At 36.3% G+C, this 17,289-nt stretch overlaps 1 protein-coding gene across 3 annotated transcripts in view; it reads right to left on the reverse strand.

Moving 5' to 3' along the window:
• Positions 1–576: 576 nt before the first annotated feature.
• Positions 577–17,289, reverse strand: part of IARS1 (isoleucyl-tRNA synthetase 1) — a 108,007-nt gene continuing 91,294 nt past the window's right edge. For all 3 annotated transcript variants that reach the window (XM_068907456.1, XM_068907457.1, XM_068907455.1), the window contains exons 30-35: positions 15,541–15,717; positions 11,390–11,501; positions 10,532–10,657; positions 5,060–5,203; positions 4,065–4,217; positions 577–689 (exon numbers count right to left, since the gene is read on the reverse strand). In XM_068907456.1, coding sequence (XP_068763557.1) covers positions 607–689; positions 4,065–4,217; positions 5,060–5,203; positions 10,532–10,657; positions 11,390–11,501; positions 15,541–15,717 — 795 coding nt within the window. In that variant the 3' untranslated portion in view covers positions 577–606. The remainder of the gene's footprint in view (positions 690–4,064; positions 4,218–5,059; positions 5,204–10,531; positions 10,658–11,389; positions 11,502–15,540; positions 15,718–17,289) is intronic.

The raw sequence follows: 17,289 nt of genomic DNA on the forward strand, positions 1-17,289 counted from the left end.
TATATGAAGTGTCATGTGTCATCTTTAGAAAATGTAGGGAACCAAAGTACTCCAAATTCAGGGAAACGAGACTTTGGAGATGAAGCAAATTTATTGTTCAAACTGTTGAAATTAGCGAGTATTTTAAATCAACAACCACACACTTTGTGAAAATCCACCTAGTATGAATGAACAAATCTAGGAATCCTTTAATAAGTTTCAAAGCTTTTGTAACATAGTATATGTATCATAGAGCCTTGTACTTTACCCATGGTTTAGAAAATCAAAGATGCTCCCTGCATAAGGGTCAGGCAGCAAACAGCATCATTGAGGTACTAGTCTCATTTCATTCCAGCAAATTACTGCATAGATATCTAGGGTTAAGGAGTTCTAACATGACTCTGGATAGCTTTTTCAGTATCATAAGATAACATAATGAAAATACATTGTATTTGAAACCAAAGAGCAGCATATTACACATGCACTGGTAGAAAACATCCTGTGTGCAATCTGAGATGTTAGAAGTACCCTGCACAACTAGGATGTTAATCTGAAAGCATACTAATTTAACTTGATTTCATTTTTGTGGAAAAAGTCTGCATGGTCTTATTCATAAAAACGGAATCCTCAACATTCAGCTGTGGTGGGTATAACGCAAACGTATACAGTCTTCATATTCAGGATCTTCATTGAGATATCCTTTGTAATCTCTGAACCAAAAGAAAAAAACAAGAGCGACAAACAGATCATAGTTAGTACTCTTTCTTTTACATTAGAGCTATCAACACATTTATCTCTTTATTCAGGCAGTTCTACTGAAATGGGACCTGGACAGAAAATGCCCATCTCAAATCCCTACCTATTAAAACACAGTGCATTGAAAGAAAAGTCATCACACATTAGGCTTCCTACTGCAAGAATTTAAAATACTGCTACAGGTTAAGATGTATAATTTTCAAAGCATATTTCAGCTCCCAGCTTCACATCCACATGAACTGACATTTGGTTCACAAAATTATTTTGTAATGTGACAACAATGTCACTATTAACAACACAACACAAGGCACTGAAAAGCAGAACTCTTACTATGTAAGAGGGGCCATACTGGACAGACCATCGACCTGTCTCCTCCAGCATCCTGTCTCTGACAGGAGCCAAACTAACAAGCTTATGAAGGAGCACTACAAAAAGAACATGCATATATTAACTTGAGTTTTATACTTAAAGCAAGGATTGTAGTAGTATCTGCTGAAAAATTAATGCTGCAATCTCGCCAAGTATGCCTGAAGAAGAATTTCATACCACAGTGGATGAATTTCTTAAATCTTTTTATAGCTATATACATAGTTTAGAACAATAAAGTCTCACCAACAAACCTTTTATGGATATAGCATATATCCATAAGGTTGAGTCAGGTTTTATAATTATTTACGAAACCCAAATACACTGTAATCCTATCTTGCAGCTACAGAAGAGATGCCTGACAATCAAAGTTCACAATCACAAACACAATCACAAATGGGAAACCTCCTTCACTATTCTTGCCACCTTACAGAGCGCTCTTTCCAAGAAGTTAGATGCTTGCTAGCTCAGTGTTTCCCAACACCCTTCAGCTGCAGCAAACTACACCAATAACAGAACAGCTTATTTTTGTTGCAAAGCTGCAGCTTCCAGTATTCAAAACCAGTCCGAGTACCAAATGCACCAGAGGTCTCTTAAAGAAACAACTTCAGCGTGGTAACCACCAATACCCTTTTGCTTTGGTTTCAGCATATGTATCAGAGGTTTGTTGTGTTAGTCTGCACACTAAAACCCTTAGAGATAGCATAAGCAAATGAAAGAATCTAAAATTTTGGTATTTGTAAGCACAAATTAAAGATTAATAACATTCAGAAGAGTCAGGTGTTTGGCAGTGCGTACCGCGCTGCCTCACAGTGCTGACACCTGACGCTCGTGCTGCTCTGCCTTGGGCTTACCTCCAGCTCACAGAAATCGAGCAACTGTGCACGGAAGGGAGGCAAGTTTGTGAAGTGCGTCCGTGGAGATAATGTAAAAAGCAGGTTAGTTTTCAGCAGTGTGATGTTCCAAACTGAAAACTCATTCTAAAAACGCCAGCAAGACGTTCTGTTTCACGCAAGAGTACGCATGTTCCTTCTAACGTTAAGGTCCCCAAGTTTCTCTGGGAAAGTTTTTTTAGAGTGAGCAAATACAGTCCGCATGAAAATTTAAAAGCCATCTATTAATTAAACAATTAAGAAGCCGTTATGTATCCTGATAATACTGCTTTTAAAGGGTCCTCTTCCGGCGTACTGTTCCGTTTTAAGCAGTTGAATACCAAGGTACAGAGCTAAATAACTGGAGGTCTAATCCAAATCACCAGTTAAGGTTTTATACCCTCATTATCTTTCCATCCTTTCTCAAGGAAGCATTACTTCAGTATGTAAAAAAAAAAAAAGTTATTTTGATGTGCAGAAGAAACTAAATTCATTTTACAAACTTGGTCTGAAAGGCTTTTTTTCCCCCTTTTGTTTAGGGTTTTTGGGGTTTTTTTGCGACTTTACTGTTGTTGTCCTCTGCAGCTACTGATATGCTAAATCATAATAAAACGGAAAACTTGAAAAACCAAACCCCCAAATTACACAGAGCTAATATCTTCAACTGTATTTAAGACAACAACTACTATTATTTGGAAACTGGAAGGTTAATTTACCATCATAATATAAGAACATCCATCTTTTCTGTGCTAACTCCTCCAAAGGCCTTGAAGCTATCACATTAAAAAGTATTGCCCTCGCCCCCAAATACATCTTGAATAGATACCTATGGTTCATGTGTTTCAATCTTATGAATAGGTGATGCTCACCACTGACATTTATTTCTAGACCATTTTTCCTATATTACAAAAGAGGGGGAGGTGGATGGGAAAACAAAAACAAAAAAGAAACAAAAAGCCCCAGATATTTGTTTCTGAAACAAGCAAGCATCTGTGTGATAGACAGCACGTGCCCAACTTTCTCTACTTGACAACATTCATAAAAATAACGTTTTCAATTCTGGTAACTCATTTTTCTCTGAAGGAATCTTTCTGCTTTTAAAAAAGTCCTTTTGCCATGTCAACTAAGAATGAACAAGTATGATACAGATTGCTTCTGAATGGCTAAATTCTTAGTCACCGAGGTTTTGCATACAAATACATTTTTTTGTTTATGCAGATGAAAGGTGGTTAATATATTTCGTTCTTACATCTTGCGCAGTTTCTAAATGCTATACTCTCAATTTCTCTATGTTTGTTGACATCATTCAGCATGTCACTTTTATCATGTGGCTTCATTCTTAGCTTTTATCTTTCTCTCCTTTATATTCTGTTTTTAAGCCTTATCTTCAGACTATGTTTTCAGAAGATTTAATAGTACAGATATCTGTACTTCCTACTTCCCAGGTGTTCTGCATGAAATGCAGCTGTCACACCCAGCTAAGTCTGACCTACAACTCTGACATAGAGCTGATACTCTTTCCCCCCCCCCCCACTCCCTTTCTCCAAAAGGGATCAAAGTGCATGTATACGCAACAACATGTATGTGACAGGAACAATCTGAAGAGGTTCTTAAAATATTCACTACTTAAACTCACTTCTAGGAAGAGATTCACTCTCGCTGCTTAGTCACATCAGGAAGTAACCAGTATTTACACTGCTGACTGACCTTTCAATTTCAAGCAGAAGAACCTTTTTGAGAAATGGTCTTAATCATTTCATCCCCAGCATGCACCACTCATTCAAATTCACTACCTCTTTTTATCTGTATTCTTATTGCTATAATAAATTTTCTGGAAATTATATAGATCTACAGACAAGTTCAGCTGGGGAGAATACATTAAAACTTTGAACTTGTAAATTTATATGCAAAAAGGATTAAGTAAAAAAAAAAAAGCCACTGGATTATCAGGCAAAATTAGAAACCAACGTAAATAGTGTGCATTTAATTAATAAACTAGATCTCAGGTAAAGAATTATAGAATTGCTCTTCAACAAAAACTTCCAAGTATCCTCAGACTTTACAAAAAACAGATCAAAACTCGTTGCTTACCCTGAGTTTGTGCTTCATCTAGGAACAATTTTAGCCTCCTGCTCCTGAGCCCAAAAACTTTTGCTGTTTCATGTAGAAGACCTTGATACGTTAATCCATTCTGACCAAGAGGGTTTTCCATTAGAAGAGTTCCCACTGTTCCTTTCTGGCATTCTAACAAAATAAACAGTTGTATCACTATTGGTGAGAAATAGCATTACTTTGCTTATCTTGGTAAATTAAAATTTAGGATTTGTTCTCCCAGTTCACTTTTATTCACTAATCAACCATACCAAACTACTTAGAGATAATTATTCATTAAATCATGAATTACGGGTCCAGAAGTATAAATGATTATTAACAGCTTGACTAGCAAAAGAAAATCTTTCAGAATTTAATACAATGCTCAGCTGAATAACCTGGACACTCTTCACGGAAGATGTGAAATTTTTAAATAGAACACACAAACCGCTATTACCTACAGAAACTCACACCAGTGATCACCTCCCCATTAAAAAAAGGAAGGAAAAAAAAAAAAAAAAGGTTTGGCCCAACTAGCTTCTCAGTGGTTTCAGCAAGACTCCACATGGACCAACAGTCCAGGACGAACTCATACCAGAGTTTGGGTTACTTCAGATCAGGTTAATAATACAACTCTTTTTGCTTTTAAATAGCCTTGAGTTGCGTTTCACAGGCTGTTTACAATCACTCTGTGAAAAGAGCTTGTTCTTCCTCCACTATCCTCTTCGTTTTTTCATCAGTTTTGGACACAGCCTTTCAGAATAAGCTGCGTAAGTGAGCTGGTGGTCAGAAACAGGGAAACAATGTTGAAGGGCTCATGTTTAAATGTCATTCCTTATCTCAGGCTAGCTTTTTTTTCTCTTTTAGGAAAAAGATAAAGAGTCACCACCTACCAATGAAAATACACATGCATATCTTCATCAGCCAGCAACGGTGTCCAAAACTTAAATCACAATCTCATTTGGTAGGTGAAAAGAGATTAGAATGCTACACACCTTGTGGCTTTGCATCCACTAGCTGCAAGTTGATATACTTGCAGACGAGCGCTTCAGGGGAGTTGCTCAAAGCAGGGGCTGATCCTGATGTCACGTGTAGAGTCTTTCCACTGAGACTCAGCAAGTCAGTATTGTTTATCAGTTCTGAAAAAGAAAATGAAACCAGTTAGTCCATTACAGGGAAACTTATCTCTAGCTCTCACTTCATTAGCTGACAATGAGTCCTTCTCATTACCCATTCCATTACAGAAGCATTTCCTTCTTACTTTCTCAAGAAAGCACATTTCTCCATTTTGAAAAATGGAATTCAGGCAGAAATATTTTGGGTTTTAATGATGCAGAGTACTTGAGCTGCTGTGGAAATTTGTTCTTATGTCAACAGAAAACTTGCAACTGATTTCTTATGCAAATAAATATATGATTTCTTATCAAATAAAAATAGTTTAATAGAAACTGCTTAATAACTTAAAATAAGCTAGAAATCATTCACTTAGGCCAAACATCTCTATCTCATTACATTAAGACCTAAGATCTGATTCCTCCACCCTAACTTCATTAGCTGAAGCAGCACTGGATATCTGTTACCATGCAACATCAGGAAGTTTCCTTCATTAAACTCCAGATGACAATAAATGCAAAAATCAATAGCTGGACAAATCAGAAGCAAAGCCCTCAGTGTTAAGATTTATTCCTATTTAATGTTAAAAAGGGTTGATGATTCTGCAAAGGTGTCCAGCCATGCATATTTAGAAAATGGTGGAAGATGACACACAGTCAAAACAGGACCATGCCTCAAAAGGATTTTAAAAGTAATAGACCACCATCCTGAAAGCATTCAGATGAGACACTAAGGAGGCTTCTGTAATACAAATAAAACATTTAAGGCTTCATTCTGTACTACCTTACATGAACAGCTGCCCTTTCTGCCGTAGAGGTTTAAAACAGAAACAAAACAACCCAGAAACACCCCACCCTGCTGTTAGTACCAAAATTACAGAAGATAACTAAAAACACAAAGAACATCACCCTTTGCTACTGCAGCTGCAAAAGAACTCCAACTACCACGTTTAGGACGAACTAATAAATTTAATTTCTTGCAAGAATAATGCATTTGCTGGGCATACGGAGCAGACACGACTGTCATATCCTTCCAACAGGTCTTCATTCCAGATCAGCACTACTTGCATGCATGTTGCTGAGTCGAAGCTTTAGAACGCTTATTTTCTGTAATTTCATCTGAACGATTTTGAGAGGGACAGAAACACTGCTCCTTTTTCCAAGAACAGTCATAAATAAGTAAATAAATGAAGGTGAAAAGTACCAGCCTACACTCGAAATTCTGCCAAGTCTCACAGAACGTAAAACGTGGTACACCGGGGAACTCTTCAGAGATCGCCCTAAGGAAGGATGAATGTTTCCCACATCTACCCTCAGATTGCTTTCTAAGAAAGAATTTCACAAGCTGCTTTAAACCAAAAAAAAAAACCACATACATTTTTCCCGTTTTTGCGGTGTCTACATATTAAGAAATATGTTACAAAACAATCTCTAGGAGTTTCACCTAAAATAGCACAAAAATCCTATCATTTAAAGATTTTTTTTTAAAATATAAAGCTTTAAAAAAGGAAAAACTTCATTGTTGTATCTTAAACTCAATTTTCCAGAACAAGGAGTCTAAGATGGTCATCAGCCAGCTAACTGAACGCTTCCTTGATATGTTTAAGGTGCGGGAGCGTGTACATGCATGGCTGAGGGCTTTGTTGTTGGCTCTACTTACAAGAAAGCAACAAAAAACCAGATTAAACTACCAAATGCACAGTAATTAACAGGATTTCATCATACGGAAAGGGAGCCAGCAGCAGGTTTTTCCTAGCATAATTCTAAAGCAGCATTGCTTGCAATTTACATGCAATTACTACGTAATAGGCAGAAAACACCACTAGCAGTAGAGTGTTTTATAGAACAAGAAATATGGCCCAAATAATGTATAGTCTAATATTACATATTTGCAGGGATTTGTGCAGGCTCAGTAGGGCATGACCTACCATGATTTACATATTTAATAAATCAAACACTTTACATTACAGAACTGTTGACATGTTCACAAGAAAAATCTCATATACAGTGCTGTCAACAAATTCAGTTTATATAACTTTCTAATAAACGGTAAGGAAAAGGATCAAGTGGATCAGTTTTCTTCATATATATGATATACTTGAAAACAAGCAGATATTCCAAGTGGTCATCAATATTAAAATCACTTTTAAAGTGGGTTGTTTCTTTTTTTTTTTTTTTTTGGGGGGGGGGGGGGGGGGGGGAGAAACTGACTTTAAAAAAGTTCTCCATGCAGCAGAGATTTTCTAAACGGTAATACTCTCCCCTAAGGTATCTGGCAGCCTCATGGCCTTTTAAAAATTCAATCCCCCCCCCCCCCCCCCCAAAAACAGTACATGGAAACCATGAAACAGCCCTGCAAAGTACACTGATGTTTTTATTCCAGTATGACAAAAAAAGAGAAAGAATGAGTACAGTACAGAAGAAAAGCACGGGGAAGCACCCCCAAAGGTTAAGACAAGATTTACTTAACACTGCACAATTGAGACAGTTACATTAGCTTGCCGAAAGCCTCAGACAACTGAAGTTGTTTTTTTCTTAAATCAGTGTTTTGACATGAGCTACTTCCATTAAACTTGAGTGTAACTCAAAAGGCATTCACAGTAAGTTTATAAGTTTTCAAAAACCTAGAGTTAGAAGAAAGTCACAGATAATTACTGTTATGATCTGATTTGAGCCCAGCCTCTTTCCTTTAAATGACTTTGCACGAAGCAAACCTAAAGTGAGGCAAACTATTCTTGGTATCTGAAATCAGAATAAATCACAGGCTTGCTCAGAGTTTGCAGTTACTCAAAATACATGCATTCACTGTTGAGGAGGAAACATTTATCTCATTATTTCCATTTTGCACAAAGAAACAGAGACATGAGATATTTACCCCGCCTTAATACAAGAACTGCCTGATTTTATGCCATTACCCAACCCTCGGCATATCTTCATGATAAACCCTACTGCAAACAAAGCGGACAGCCCTAGAAACTACACAAATGAAAATAAGGAGCCAGAAATATGGTTTGACTTGGCCACAATTTTATTAACATAAGTGGGAACAATTCAGCAACAACTATCTAGAGTGTGCATCCTTTTCCAGGTAATTCCTCTCAGATAGAGCGGCTGCTATCAATTCCATGTCTTAAACTCTCAACCACTGGCAAACATCACCAACAACACCCACACTGAGGTTGGACAGGTGAGCCAAAGGCATTGCATCTCCAGCTGAACTGGATTTCAGGAATTGAACTAACTGTCAGGAATTTCAACTCTATTCTTCAGCAGCTTTGAAAGTTACTTTCCTTTTATGTACATCCAAACTTGATCCTTCAGGGAGCCAGCCACGTCCTCTACTGATAAATACTTATTCTATATCTCCACCAATCGGCAACAAAAGTTTTTCGGTAATCTAATCTTTCCAAGGGAATTTCCATGTTGTTAAAATGAAAGCGGGCAGGGAAAGATCCTTCTCTGCCCATACCCCTTAAAGAGAAGAAAAGAATGAAATTATCATGCCAAGAAGGAAAGTCCAAAAATGACACCTGCACTGACAAAACGACATGGAAAGGAAAAAAATAAAGCCTTTGCTACTACAAAAAAAAAGGTTCTTTGAGAAAGAGGGGAGGCTTAGGTATTCTTTACCACTCTCTTTAGGAATTCAGGATTAGCAGATTTATGCTGCATCCTTTTTCCTGTCAGAGGCAGGAAACAAGCCAAATAAAGAGTCAAAAACTGTATATAAATCTTTCAGTTCAGAGTTTTCCAACTCTTCTTCACCTTTTACAGCTCACCTTTTAATATCTGAAATGGCCAAAAAAATCATGATAGTCTACATTCACCTCTGTAATCACGTATCACACTGCTATAATTTTGTTAAAGTATATCATTGCTATTTGGAAAATGACGTAAAGGAAAAGTATTTCCTCATTCAGAACAGAGCTGAAACTTGGGGAAGATACTGAAGGATCCAGGATTTCCTAAAAATCATCTATAAGTAAAAGCAAAGAAGAATCATTTGATATGATGAAAATATTCAGTTCAGTTGAGTGCAACTCTGAAAGAGGTTTTTTAATCACAATAAGTAAAGTAAGTGGATTATACCATATACAGGCCTAAAACATTCTTCAAGAAATAGCTTCCAGGTATGACAAATAAGATACTTAAATTAGAGATGGTAATAGTGATATTACAGACCCAAGTGAGAATATTCCTCTACTATGCCATAGAAGATAGGCATAAACTGGTGCTCCTTAGTAGTGCTGTAGGCATCCCAGGACAGTCATTCACAAGTTAACTATCTCCCTCTTAAATACTGCTTCAGTAATATTTCTGTGAAAATACATTAACAAAGGTTTCTGAAGCCATCGAGCTCCCATTTCTGCAGTATTTTATGGTTCCTTTTTGTTGCTCACTTTAAACTTGAATGTGTGGAAACAGGCAAATGAAATTTGAACTTTAAAATGGACCTGTAAATAACCCTAACAACAACAAAAAATAATTACTGTTGAAATATCTCTGAAGTCATAACATGGCATGCTCACTACAAGTACTCTACTTTCTGTATTCATTCCGTAAATCATTTGATTACTGGTGCAATCCTGTTCCTAACGTACTGGTTTAAGATGTCATTTTTGCTAACATATCAAAATATTATATGTAACGCAATAATGAAATAGACTCTTCATCTCAGAAGCCAGCAAGCTAGTTTGCTGCTAAGGTTTCTTGGTCACGAATTGCAACATTTTTCATAATGTTTTGCTTCTCTTGTATCAGCTGTTTTATCTTTGCAATGAGCCCAAACTATGACTCTATATATAACCCACAGCAGATATTTTATGTTTTCATTTGTTAGCAGAGCACAAGTTCATGCCACAGAAATATTCTGATAGATTTTTCTAAACATAAGAAACACAGAATTCCTCAAGCTTCTCTATGGTGAAAAAGCAACAACAAATTTCTCTCTCTGCAGAGGAAGTTTGCATTCAATTTTAAACTTCTTACCCTGCCTAATGAGGCATTAGGAAAAACAATCATGCAGTAGCTGATGGCAACTTGCCATCAATAAATAGTACAGCCAGGAACCAATAGAAACCCTCTGTGAAACAGATCAAATTTTGTCCTGTTGAGAACTGAAGAGAGATGGAAATAAGGTAACAGGAGAGATAAGCATCATTTAGCAGCAGCTTTTGAAAACATTTATATGCGGCTATAAACATATTCTCATACACTACGTACTAGAAAATAAAAATTTCCTTGTGTGTTTTCTTGGCAACTTTGTATACAGAGAAAAAGATTACATAGTAAATTACATAACTCCGACCTGCTACTGGAAGAACTTTCCATTTTTTATTGTCGTACTACACTTACCTGTTTTTCCATTAAAAAATGTCAGTTTTGAATTTTTAAGATCAAAAATGCAGGAAACAGCATCTACAAGTCTAGTGAAGTTCAAGGTATTATCTCCTTTTGGATTTTCCAGTAGCAACATACCATCTAAAACCAAAATTAAGAAATTAGAATACAATTTGGAAGCAATGTCTGAGTTTCAATGGTTTTCTAATGAATTATTCTAATGACTTTCAGTAAGTTTAAGTTATTCATTATAATTTAGTAAGTAGCTTTGCAAGTATGTTAAACAAAACACACTACTTTTGACACAAAAATTGCAAACATACCTAGAAAAAAATTTTTGCTGGACTGCATTTATGTTGCTCTCCTTTTACAGTAAAGTCCAACATTGTAAAACGTTTAAGGTCGTCGTGGTCACTTACAGAAAGTACCTTTGATTATTTGAAACAATCATTAGATTCTCTATTTTAACTATTATTGTGAGTTTTATGCTTTAAACTATCTTTTCCACAGAAAAGCATCGCCTGCAACTAATATGTTACATCAAATATTAGAAATTCTCAAGATACATGCTCTGAGCGTAGATGAATACACACACGCACAACGTGCATACACATCCATATAGATATACACATACAAACCCTTCTGTACAATACACAGAAATAACAAAAGTGCGCACATGCTTATTTTCTTCAGGTCCACATCAGAAAATATGTACTTCCACTTTTTATGAAGGCATTTCAAAGGACTATTTAAAGCTACCGTTGGAAAGGAATTCACACCATCTTTCAAAGAACCTCTTGGTTGCACTATTCATCATTCTGTTTTCTGAATCATCTTATTTCAAGACCACCACTGACAGATCAAAAATCCTACCTTGCTCTGTCCCATTAACACAAACTTTGAGGTTGACATAGGCGCAGGCTGGACCAACAGAGTGACTCAAACCACCTCTGACGAGTGTAATTTCTAGCTCTGATCCCTTCAGCTAAAGACAGGAATATTATGATTACTTAAATAGTTTTATTAAAAAACATAACCAAAGTTTCTTCATTAAATAAATCACATGAAGATATTGTTTTGTTACACTAAACAATTACATGATAACATAACATAGCTAATTTTGCTGCACCTTGCTTCAGAGACAGAGTTCTTCAAATATGAACCATCCATTTATCCTTAACGTGCGCCAAAGTTACAGCAATGTTTAACACATAGGAAAAACAGCGTGGAATAAATGGCCCAATGTTTGCAAATGCTCAGTGCAACTGAACAGTGACAAAAGGCTTAAGAAGTGTAATCCAAAAATGAATATAGTTAAGAAAAGTCTTCTAGAGGCAATCCGGACTATGGGAAGACAGGTTGCTGCTGCGACGCGCTCTGGAGAAGCCCCCCTTGTCTCTGCTGCCTACAGAGAACACCCAGGGGCAGCGGACGCCCTGATGCCAAGTCAGCCTGCGTGACCATCTCCGCATTAGCCACTAGCGAATCGCTTAAAACTTGAAACACCCCAATAGGAAGTTGAACTAGTATTTTCCTTTGCAAATTAGACACAGGAGGATGAAGAGACTTGACAATTTTTAGCAATACTACAGAAACAAACCTATGTTGCACAGCTCTGAAACGACAGCGTTATCTACAGGACTATGCTTTCTCAAGCAGAGTTATCTTCCTGCACTGCGTACAGATTAGAGTTACTACCGTACTCATACCAGTTCTCATGAGAAACACATTCTAGAAGTTCTCCTCAAGTATAAAGTTAAATTTGCAATTAAATGAAGAGCGTTCAGATGCCAAGTGGCCATTTCAACAAAAATTCGCATAAATGCAAAGGTGGTCTGGTAAGAGCCAGAGTCCAGACGGCGAACAGCACGCACTCGCAAGGGCCGCTCTTCAGGGAGCTCCTGCTATAACCTAGGGGAAAACACTGTGAGCAGCAAACCTCGTTTTGTGTTTACTCTCTTCTCTCAGCAATTAAAAATTCAGTTTTCAAGTAGCTACTTTTCCTTCACAGTATTTTCTAAGCAACTACTAAACACGTCACTGTCTCTCAGAGCTAGTCTTTGGGACAGTAGTTCATGATAAAGGGTTTGTATCAAAAACTGATCCAGCATAATTTCACCAAAATACTGAGCCTGAACACATTCAGAATACTTCCAATATTTCACTCAGTCGTCATGTATATTAATATCACATAGACTTCTGTTAGTCCTTCTAATAATTCTCAGAAATTTGGTGCAATGATCCTGCCAGAGCTGACTTAATTTCTGAAGTCACATCTGGAACTACACTTTTTGATCTTATAACTTGCACCTGCTTTTATATCTCAAAGCGCACAACAGTTGAAGGATTTTCCTTGTCAACATTGCTTGTCCACCCCTTCCAACAGAAGAGAGAGTTGATGGGTAATTCAATTGCAATTCACACATTCAAAGTCTTTGTGCCAGGAACTGCTAGCACAAAAAGGCATATGCACACAAGGCATAACGCATATGCATAGCAAGTAAAGATAACTAGCTGTAGCCAGGTCTGATGCACCAAGTTACATATTAATTGCTCATAATCGTATTTATCCTTAACACTCCACAAAAGGCAAATTTCTACCCCAAAAGAACTTCTTCAGAAGGGCTTTTTCATTTCATATATTTTTATTTACTGGTGTTAATGCGACAAGACAGCTGCATCAGAACACAGAGTAAAACATCTATCCTGAGCAACAAATCTCTGCAGTCCCAGTGAGCGCGAGTTCCAAGGAAGACTAAAATTACACTAAAAGCTCAGTGATCTGATTCTAGCTGCCACCTTTATTTTACATCCTAAATATCTGCCTAACATGCCAGAGGCACATGAACTCTGTAAGCATGGTTCACGTTTAAATATGCAGAAGGCTTCGCACCCAGCAGTGACAAACATAGATCAACTCTTTACAGTAGCGAGTTCTCTCAGGCCACTGTAATGATTAGTGATTATTTTGCCCTATAGACTCTCAAGTTGGTATTTACTTGCAAAGTTTCTTTTTTTTTTTTTTTTTTTTGGTCTCAGACTACCATACGTTACACTGCCAGTTTTGGGTACAACAACTCACAGCTAACGTTTGTGTTCAACAAAAATTCCACGCCTAAGATTTTAAACTAACAGATAGGAACACTCAGCACTACAAACACTTTTAAGATTACTATATTCTATAAATATAGCCATTAATTGCAACAGCCACACAGAACTGTCTGTATAAAGTGTTGCTTCAGTTATGACTTTGTAGGCTTTCCCAGTCTGAAATCTTATTCCCTTTGTGCAAGTACACAGCCTGACCAACAATCCTCCTACTAACTTACTAGCTCATAAGTTGCAAAACTGAACGGATGTCTGGTTTTTGCTGACATCCAAAGTGCTATCAATTATGTCAATAATAACTAGCACCATCTGTGAGAAGAAGATCTTACTACATAGACAGCATTACTTAAAATGAATGCAATAGATTCATCTTTTAACTTTTCACAATATGATTTTCTTCACTAGACTCTGATTAGTTGAGGTGTCAAAACAGAAAAGTAAGAGGAAAAAACCATATCTGCAAATTCTTTCACAAAAAGATGCAGTAACCAACATTACACTCAATATAGTATGCAACTATTTCAGAGTTAGGCTATGGACACAAGTATTTCCCAGAATTACACCGGGGGAAAAAGCCTGACTACTGCTGTTTCAGCCTCTGAAGAAGAAACATACACACACACACACACACGTGTGCGTGCGTGCACTTTTCTATTTACATATATATATATGAAACTATTTGTAGTTTATTCATATATAAATACATGTAATATATATTTATAGTTATAAATATTTATATCCATGTTCACATTTAAATTAAAAATCAATAAAAATCATGGAAAAATAATCATGCTTTATAGAAAACATTTTAAAATAATGTCTTCTTTCATTTTCCCAACCATCTGTAGATAATCACTTAAGTATATGAATTCATCTACATTTAATTCATTTATTCCAGCTGCTCTACATTTCCATTCAGATTTGATGTTAACTTTTAATATCAAACTGTCCATCAGCATCATCTAGGTTTATACTCTTCACAATCAATCAGATAAGCACCTAGAAGAAATACCAAAACACTGTCCCCAATCCTTCAAGCACAACATTCTCTACTTTTACATAATGCTTCTTCCTACGTAACTGTCACTAAGTGAAACTATTAGTTTTGGAAAAGGTCAAGCTTAATTTTGTTTCAAATTTATACAGTTTTAAAGGTTCCATTAATAAGTTTAAAATATATCCTTACACATACTGTTTAGTAAAATGGATAAAATGAATCCTTTCTTTTCAGCTGTTCCCAGACACCAAGCCATTCTGTAATTCAAATCAGCAAGTTATTTGGTATAGCATAAGTCTTCTCAGCACGACACTTAGCTTGAAGAGTCTAGTTCATGCACAGTTCTGATAGGAATGCCTTATGAATATGTTACGTTTGAGTAGAAGGAAGTCAAAAGCATTCTCAAAACACACCAGAACAAACGATCACAGAAAACAAATGAAATGGTTCAAACCTGCTGCTGAAAGATTACCTGTAAAATCTGTGAAACTCTGCATCGCTATGAAAGACTAAATTTTAGAAATATAGCCAAAAGGCAAAATTCAGCATCTAAAGAGCTTTTCTAATACAAAAGCACGTTAAAGTAAAGAAATTAGAGCAATGATATTTTTGCTACCCAAGCAATGCACTAATCCAAGTGCAAATAACCATCCGACCTATATTAATCTTACCAAGTGACTCCCTAAAGGTATGCATTTTGGTACCCAAATAGCTTCATTTCCAAAGATACTAGACACACAGAGTCCAACTATTTTCTTTTTAAACTAAAAAGATGAATATGGAAATTCATAACTATGAAAATGTCCACTACAGCTCATGAATAAGTATTGACATACACTTTTTCTATAACACAAATGACTTGCTCAGTTAAAAGCAAACGACAAAACGAACCATCTGGTCAATGTTTTTTCTTTCTTACTTGGGTTCTCTCCTGGATGAGAACTTCTTTTGAGGTAGGCACTGGGTATGGCTTCAGGGAAGCCTTCACTGTTGCAAAAATGAAATCCATATGCTCCTTGATAACAGTATCCAGGTAGTCACCCTCCGGATTTGATCTGTAGTACACTGTAATCTCATCTGTAGGAACCAGATTTCGCTGAAGGATAGACCAAAAGTATTAGTTAGGCCTAATTAGTAACGCGACTTCTGCGTACACAAACTATAAGGATACTTGTAACTTTTTTTTTTTAAATCTTGTAAAGATAGGAACAAGATATTCGTTAAAAGTTTCCATAAAAAAATTAGAACAGACAATTCTTTTGTCAGATAAGTGCAAAAAAAGGCTTGAAGTGTTGCGAGTTTTTTTAAAAGGCAATGACAGAAAAACTGACTTTACTGAGAATGACTCATTTTTAAATCCATTTATCAACTCTCTCCCTTAACGTACTGAAAGCCTACTAAATTTTACTTAAAAATTTTTTCTGATGCAGAAGACTGTTAGAACATTTTCATGATCTGTTAGCCTGAAATTAAACCATCAGTCCTGGTCATTATTGAACAATTGCTCAATCAGTGACATTTTCTTAACACAGAAGAGTCTTCAAGATATTTTGATATCGTTTTTGAAGGTGGTCAGACTTTCATGTTTTCACACTATTTATTCCACATACTGACATGTACTTCAGAAAAATGGCAATTAATGTGAAAGGTACACTTTCTTGGTACTGAATTACATCAGCATACTGCTTTAGTAAGAAAATGGCTACAAGGAAAAAAACGTGAAAAAAGTAACTGCAAAAGACGATTTGATTTCCCAAATCTGCTAAAAACACTGATTACAGGAATGCCATCTCAGTCATTATTATTGCCAATCAAGAATCTGTGTGTATTTTTCATCTCTTGTACACTTTGCTATCAGGAATGGGAAAAAAGAATGACAGAACAAACGCATTTTAGCATTTTAAGTTATTAATAAATAGCCAAGACTGAAAAATAAGTATACTAATATTCCTTTAAATGAAATTATGGCTCTGCATCATTACAAAAGTAAATGTAATTCATCCAGTAACTTAACCATCTTCCTTCCTGTGTTTTTATTTTATAAAGCACTGATATAAGTTTGTCATTTTTCATATATGCTCTTACTAAAGAATTATGCAGTCCTAATTGTAAAGATATCTTTTCCCAAAATCAGGTCCCACAGAAGTTATCTCTACACATTACTGAGCGCTCTGGCAGTACTTCTTTAGACATAAGTCTGAGAAAGATGTAAATTCTGGCCTGTCACGGTCACCAAGTTCGCCAAGCAGGAAAACCCAACGTATATCATAAACCAACATGTTCCATATTTGCAATATGGCAATGACAAGGTTTTTTTGTTTGTTTGTTTGAAGCTTGCAAGTTCTAAAGCTTTTAAAATTATTTATGCAGAATTACGTATTTCTTGTCTCCACATTAAAGGTTCTTCAGACTTGCCATCACCTCCCTGCTTTATCGGCACAAAGCATAGATACTCAGCGCACCTCCTTCTGGTTTAGTGTTGTAGAGAGAAGGAAGTTACATTGGTTCAAAGCACCTTAACATAAACATCAGACAGCATCGCTTGTATATATGATTAGAGAAGTTTAGAGCCAAATCATTAATGTTGATAAACAAATTGGAGCCAAGTGCCTCATACAAGTTCACCTCTTTTAGTAGTCATAGGTTTACATGTCTTGGCTCTCACCAA

The sequence above is a fragment of the Struthio camelus genome, chromosome 14, assembly GCF_040807025.1.
Source record: "Struthio camelus isolate bStrCam1 chromosome 14, bStrCam1.hap1, whole genome shotgun sequence".
In the NCBI taxonomy this organism is placed as follows: Eukaryota; Metazoa; Chordata; class Aves; order Struthioniformes; family Struthionidae; genus Struthio; species Struthio camelus.